We start from the raw sequence: 7,756 nt of genomic DNA on the forward strand, positions 1-7,756 counted from the left end.
AAAAAAAAAAATCAAACTAGTAAAATTCTTGCGTCCAGGGCTTTAGTTTCTTTCATCTTATCCTACCTTTTTCATAACTCTGGCTCCATATAGTCTGGCTAACTCTCTGGACCCAGACTTCATGTTTGAGACTTCAAAATTCAAAAAGGGCGGTGTGCCAGACTCGCACTCAACGACAGTATTTTGATTTCAAGTGGGTCGGTCCGATCAATCGAACCAACCACCGCGCAGATGGAACATTCGTGACCCAGCGCACAAGCTAAGGGCGGATCCCGCTTAAAATAGAACTTGCCGACCGAAAGAGGATAGGACAGAAGGAAGAGAGAAACTAAGGCCTTACTGTCCTGGAATCGTCATTTCAATGTGAAGGGAGATAGTTTGGAGAGTTTATCTTTTGATTAAAGTAAGGAAAGTAGGAAGTCCACCTTGACCATAGTGAGGATACGAAGTCGACCAAGCAGTGTAGTGGTTCCTGGGATGGCTATTGTGGTTCTACTCAGAGTAGAAACGGTTAGTTAGGCTCTTCCTGTAAGACGAAGCACTTCTTGACCTCCTCCGACGCACGGTTTTTAGGCCTAGTCAAGTTTGACACCCATGTGTCACCTATCTGGACTTCTACCCATTTCCTCTTAATAACCGGAACCTAGTGGCTGTAAGCATCTTCGAACATTTGGGGTAGGAAATCCGTCCGACAGATCGGGGATGTGGATTCGGAGTCTTAGCCCGAAAAACACATACCCTCAAAGTCGACCAGCAGAGTAAGACGAGTTTACCTTGGATTTTTCAGGGAGAACGGGTCGTAAAACGTGTGGTATCATGCAGACTTTTGGCTTTACACCCAGGGTTTATTTCACGTAGGATTATGTAGGATCATAGTTTCTTTGGAGGGCACCGCTCACCCCATAGTGTGCCCAGCTTCAAAAAGACGAACCTCAAAGCCCCACGTGAGTAGGAGAACTCCTGTTAACTCGATGAAATTAGCTCATTTCTGGTCACCACCGTAATTGTCGCACTTTATACTTTATACTAACGTTTCCTCCGTGAAATTCACGACACTATAGATAAAATATTCTTCGAACATTTTTCAGAGACAAAATTGTGTTTATCAAACTCTATAACTTTAAAAAAACAATGTACTATAGGGATAATACTTAAACTAAAGCCATGCAAGTCCAACCTTTATGTCGTGGCCTAAGCAGAGTCGACTTTATCTAACGGCTTGTAGGACAAAGGGTGAAGGGGCCTATTAAACCCCAGGAATACACACCGGCGGGGAGGAATTACTAGTTGAAACGAACGTTCGTTTGGATCTTTTTTAACCTTATGTCGCTCTTCGATGCTAAAAGAATGATTCAAAGTCTATTTTTGCCCAAGACCATGAGTCCATTAATACATCTCGACCAAGAAATTGATAGCTTGAAAAAAAACTAAGGTGGTTCTTCTATACTTAAGATGTTGAAGGTTGTGGGCCTGAGGGTTCGTAAAGGTACCAACAAATGGGTGTTTTTGGTACATAACTTTTGTTAGTAGAGGGAATAGTCCTCTCTGGCAAATGTAAGACCTTTAAAAAGTAGTTTTTTACCGTTTTAAAATGAAGTCTTCCGGAGACAGTCCGTTTCGGTCACTTTATAACTTTTATGCTACTTCGTTGTTCCACCAGCGCGTTAATGCAGCGCTCTGAAACCACCTGCCATCCTGTATTTTTATGCACCACCTGTTTTTTTTTTCAGGCTATCATTTTATGTCGAAGATATTTTTTTATAAAGGATGTACGCGCCCGTTTTTTTCAGACCCCGACTCCGAGGCACGCCACATCTTCAGGGTTATTTCTAATAAAGCTTCGAAGGTCGGTAATCTTGAGAATTTAGTAAGGAGGAAAAGTACCTCGTATTTTTTCACCTACACAACCCTCGATTGGAAGGAAATCTCAGGGGTGGGCGAAGTTGAAATACCTCGTTTTTAATTAAATAAGCGTTATATAATTAAAATAAACGTCCTGACTCTTACGGAAACTTTCCCCTTTTTTTAAGCACCGTTGGAACCACAGTTCTTAAGTTTCAAAGATGGAAAAGTTGCAAAACTCTAGAAACTTGAGTTCAATTAGGAAGACGAAAAGGACAGGTCATATATAAATCAAGTTTGGTCAATAATTAAATTATATACCACTGAAATAACGTAAACAAATAAGGTCATGTAAATAACAATAGATAGTGTGTGCATCAAATTGATGTTTATTTTTTCATTATATCCCGACTACTTAATTCCTTGGGATTTAACTCCACAACACTGAAAGAACAAGTGTTAAACACGCTCAATGGATGACCAGGTAACATTATAATTGAAACCAACATACATTCTATTCATCAGACAATTCGGTAAAACCAATCCATGAAAGACTTTAACAGTACTCGGAGAGTAGGAAGAGAAGCTTGAACCAAACATGAAACTTTAATTCAAGTGGTCAAGATTTGAGTAGAGATAGTCCGAATAAAATGCAAAGATGACTTAAGACATTGTGGGATTGACTCACTGGATCGAATACAATGAATTCAGATCTATACTCTAACCAATTGAGATTTGTTATGTACCACCCTCATCTCTATGTCCCCATGAGAGTACTTTCGGTATCCATTATGATGACCTCATCTAGTTACCAATACGAATGTGAACTTCAATCATGGTGTTAAAATAATATTTCCTCGTTGTCCCCGCTCACTCTGTAGTGAATTCAGTGTAGATTTGCTCGAGTAGAAAACCATGATAGTTGACAGTGCAAACAAAACGAAAATGAAGAACAAACAGACGTAATGACACAAAACGTGAAGGTGGTCCGTTTGCACGAAAAGGTAAAGATTACGGTGAAGTTAAGCCATCAACGAATGACAGGAAGAGAAGCGAAGAATATAGAACCAGCGAGGACAGACGTGACAGATGATAAGAGGGAAACACCAAACTCATAAGAGCCCAGACACGGTCGAGGAACATACCACAGAGCAGAGTGTACAGCGACCTTTGACGAGCCTCGCTCAATAGACATAGCCCCGCCGTTCGAGAAAGTAGAAACCCAGCCCAGACTCTCAGCGTGCGCGTTGGTTACAGCAATTTAGCAGTAGCTTACCATACAAGGTGGATACCTAAACAGTCACTTGTATAAGCTCTATCAACTACTGATAACCACTTATCAAAGATGACACACATCTTAATCACCAGAGATGGGATCTAGATAAGAACGTTCACACGTGAAACTATATACACAAATAAGCGTAGAATACCGAAACAACACGTCGTCGAGGTACAGATGACGACCAGAAACATCTATGAATTTCAGGCCAGTCGATTATTAGAAGATGGAACGATTAACGCTATACCATATCTTAGGTCAAAAGAAATATAAATAGGCCAATTGATTTTTACTAAAAGAATACAGACAAAACCTTTTGAGATTTGGGTATTATGATAACACAAAGTTCTTCACCTTTAACAATACTCTCTATCCTATAATAACTTCAAACTTAGAGAACAATATCTAATTCATAAAGATACTACAGCAAAACTAACGAAGAGTTACTTATATAAGAAGAGGGGCTTCCGTACAAACTAATCACCTGTTATCATAAGTAAATAGTAAGATTACACTATCGATACTCCAATGGATATAATAATAATAAAAAAAAAAACCAACACGTAGGTAGTAATTTTTCAGATTCAGATTTTACCTGCAATCATGGAGAGTTGGGTCACTTTCAAGTTGGTGGGGGGATCCTTTTTGCTGACGGCCCTGATGTGGAATTCTCCGTTGCCCAAGTACGCCAGACGACCTCGGGGTCCGCTCACGTTGATTGGCTCTCCCACTTTCATGTTCTCCAAGAACTGGCTCATCTTACCACCGTCCGGGAATTTGGGGTGCACGTTCTTGAAGTAGACCTGAAAAACGACACAGGTTTTATTTCTTTACTGATCTTATGCCCAGGGCCATAATCAGATTTTAAACTACTTTGGAATTGTTAATCAATCAGATTGGTGAATCCAAGGTTTAAATCAAATGACTTAACTTAATTTTCGGCGCGAAAGTCCATAAGGTTAGAATGACTAGAAAAAAAAAATCCAAGTCGATCAGACTTTGCAGAGAGTCATTTTAGGATGTAGAATAATGGTACATCGAAAGATTTGAAAGTGTCCCTGGTCCGAGGCTCAAGAAATACAGAGGGAAAATGCTCCTTTACATAACATTCAGTGAACACTATGTATATTGAAAACTATTCAATATTGCCTACTTGGTCAGTTAGAGATGTCGGGATATTTTTAATCCATCTGTATAAAAACATCAATCAACATCATCGAGTTGACAAGGGATTACAGAGAAAAATTCAATTATTTTCCATTTGAAGCAAAACCTTAGCAGCCTAGTTCGCTGGGAAGGGAGCATGTCTGCCTTGTAAGTGATAGGGCGCGGGATCGATTCCCGTCCGGGTGAGAACTTTATATGAATTCGTAATTATGCGCTAAGCTATCTAAATAATTGCGGGTTCGACCAGCGTTAGGTTGCGGGTTTGACCTAATAAAGTCTTACCTTGACAACCAAGTCCATATAGCCATGATGTTCATCGGAAGTAACAGGAGTGTAAGCTCTGGCCACAAACTCGTCATTGATTGTTGCTGACAGCGATAGATGTTGACCGATTGGCAAACCTAACCATGCGAAATGAAAGGGAGGCTATTATACATTATGTTCTGTATAGTTGTCCTGAGATACTTAACTAAGGGGGGAAAATGATTTATTTCGTAACAATGAAACAATTGGGCTCGTATAAGTAAGCTGTGTTCGCCATCTCGTAGTATATCTCTCATGTCTCATCAGATCAGCAAGTAGAGACATACAACTTCCTACTTCCGATTCAGGTGCTGACACAACACGAGAACACCAGAAAGAAACCCTTTGAAATGGAGTTAAAATATTTGCAATCGGATTTTTTTTTTTTTGTCGATGGCGGGCATCGAACCCGATGACTTGCTTACCCAGGACGTGCTCGGCAGACGGCAATTCAAATCGGAAACACCTCGTATCATGATTGATTTCTATCTTCTCCTTCAGCTTGAGTGGGACTTTGACGTCCGGATCCACCAAGGTTTTCAGTTCTTTCTTAGAACTACGCGAGGCTTTGTCCTTCTTTTTGGATTTGGATTCTTGAATGGCGGATATGATAAATCCGACCACAACGATGAGACCAACACCCACCAAAATGGAGGGGACACTCTGGAAAAAATGAGATATTGGTACGCGTCAGAAACTCAGAATGCTGCGCGCTGACCAGAAAAGTACGATTTCCCAATTACGTGTAGGTAGGTACGGTTTATTAGGTATTAAGGTGTGTCCACACACAGTCGACCGGCCGTCGATCGATGTCGACTGAACCGTCCACACTGCCTTGATAACATAGATTCATCCCATCGATCGACTATGTTTGGACACACCTTTAGGTATCGTCCCGCAAAACCGCGAACGAACCTTATCGGATTAGGATAAAGTTTGTCCCCGGGTGGGAATCGAACCCGCGACCTAGCATTTGTGTGAAATCGACATAGGTAATTGCTACAGTATCGATATTGGTAATAACTTGATGCAAGTGAAACTTTTTTATTTGACATTCACAAGAATGACCAAGTTATAAGCATGCAGGCATTGCAGGCCCAAAAGTAACCTTTGATTTAAATGAAGTGCTCACTATCCCTATGGCCTATTGGCAAGAATACAGTCATTACTTATAATAGCACTAAAATGAATCAAATTAAAAAATATCTCATTTCCAATTTCAAATACTTAAGTATCATAGATTTATTAATTATCGATGGAACATAATTGGTTACCCGTTGGAAAAATTTTTTGTAAAATTGTTTTAACGGTTGTAAAGTTGTACAAAGTTTCAAGGGTTTTTTTTTTCTCTAAAACTAGGACTATTGAAATGAGGATTTATTGATAAAAGGGGCCATTGAGAAAAAATTTGGTAAAAAGGATAAAAGGTTTTATTCCGTTTCATTGAGCAACTAGAGTAAGATCAATCATCCATGAACACTATGGTTACTTATTGTAGAATTTTGAACTGAAGCGTATTAAAAGTATGAGCGACTCTAAGGTACATTGATCATTATGATAAGCATGAGTATAACTTGTGAGAGTTGAACAACGCATGGGCGAATAAGTTTACAAGTACAACTTCTCTTGGGTTCAAGAACAATATCTCGACAACTTTCACTGACAATAGAAAGGTTGGGTCAACCTGGATGAAGAAGTCACAAAATTTGTAGGGAAAATATAGACCTGTACTTAATGAAAAAGTCACAATTGGATGACCTCTGTAAAGAAGTAAACTTCCATGGTTACTTATCTAAAGTGTTACACCCAAAGTCATTCAAGCTTTAACATTCGATGACTTAAAATCATTCATTTTAAATACTGGAAATGTTTTTACTTAATTTAAGACCCTATAAATAAAATTAAATCTAACATGGATAGAGAAATAACAACTACACTAGATGGTAATTGATGATTTTAAATACCTTAGTTTAAACACCAACCAAGTTATTAATAAGGTTCTTTTTTTTTTTTTTTTTTTAACAAAGTTAAAGGAAAACTTATTTTCTTTGTCTCTAATTAATAAAAACAACGGTTGGGATAAAAGTAGGTGGATGACTAGGATGAATGGAATAAGTGAACTTTTAGTGTTAGGTCATTTGATCTAATTTCACAAAACTCTTTTATGTTAATGTCGTATTATGTAAAATAAAATCGACATTGTACTAAATAAAAATAAAAGATCCGCCAAAGGTTGTTAAAAAGTATCCACACCCAGAAACATCAAACACCAACCTAAACAGTATAAGATAATAAGGTTCTTTGGTTTAGTTTTTTCTCTCTCTTTTTCTTTCTTACGGAGACGAAGACAACTTTTCTTACTAATCAACAAATACTGAATTCTTGAATTAATAATGTAGTCACTAGAAGTAGTCTCTTTCTGTAAGAAAACGACAATGTGTTATCAAAATACTACCCTTGAGTTCTCAAATATCTAGTTAATCATTCATTTATAACAGGCGTAGAAGACGGATGGTGAACTCGTATGAAAATATACGAAACCAACCACTATTGACTATTTTAATCAATTTCATATTAAACTACCCATTGTCGATTAGTAATTTTTACTTCGAAACTTATTCTTACATCCACGTAATTTAATTCTCTATTGATGTACGTTTTTTGTTTTAAGGATCGAAAATTTTTGTCAACAACTTTTCTTTTACACCACAAGGTTACTAAATAATACAAGAAAGATGAGATAGTCTACGGGTTCTTATGGAAACATGTCAAAATCGTTCCAGTATATCTCTACTGGATGTTTCTAACTAGTACCGTAAACAACAAAAGAAAATAAGGTACCTGTAAAAAACAAAACATAGTAGAGTTTCAAACGTAAACTTACATTAACTAAAACGATGTTAATTACATAAAATAAGAAATTAATGAAGTGAACGTACCGATTGAGATTTTTATCGATAGTGACTTGTTTAATGAAGGAATAATAAGATTACAAGGTAAGTTTCATACATACATACATCCATACGTACAAACAAAAAAAATAATCAATGAATGGATTATCAAAACATCTATATATCCATTACTATTTAAATATGGATACGCAAAACTAGGGAGGTCTAACCCATCCATACGATACAATATGTCTAAAAAGGAGAGATGTCATTT

General features: G+C 37.7%; 1 protein-coding gene across 1 annotated transcript in view; it reads right to left on the minus strand.

Moving 5' to 3' along the window:
• The window catches only part of LOC103524067 (NADH-cytochrome b5 reductase 2-like), a gene marked incomplete at both ends in the record, with an annotated part of 19,964 nt that overhangs the window by 6,103 nt on the left and 6,105 nt on the right, over positions 1 to 7,756 (minus strand). Inside the window, 3 exons of the mRNA XM_008489074.2 lie at positions 3,717 to 3,924; positions 4,571 to 4,689; positions 5,017 to 5,254. Of these exons, the coding sequence (XP_008487296.2) occupies positions 3,717 to 3,924; positions 4,571 to 4,689; positions 5,017 to 5,254 (565 nt within the window). The remainder of the gene's footprint in view (positions 1 to 3,716; positions 3,925 to 4,570; positions 4,690 to 5,016; positions 5,255 to 7,756) is intronic.

This window comes from Diaphorina citri, unplaced genomic scaffold (genome assembly GCF_000475195.1).
Source record: "Diaphorina citri unplaced genomic scaffold, Diaci psyllid genome assembly version 1.1 scaffold90537, whole genome shotgun sequence".
Classification (NCBI taxonomy): domain Eukaryota; kingdom Metazoa; phylum Arthropoda; class Insecta; order Hemiptera; family Psyllidae; genus Diaphorina; species Diaphorina citri.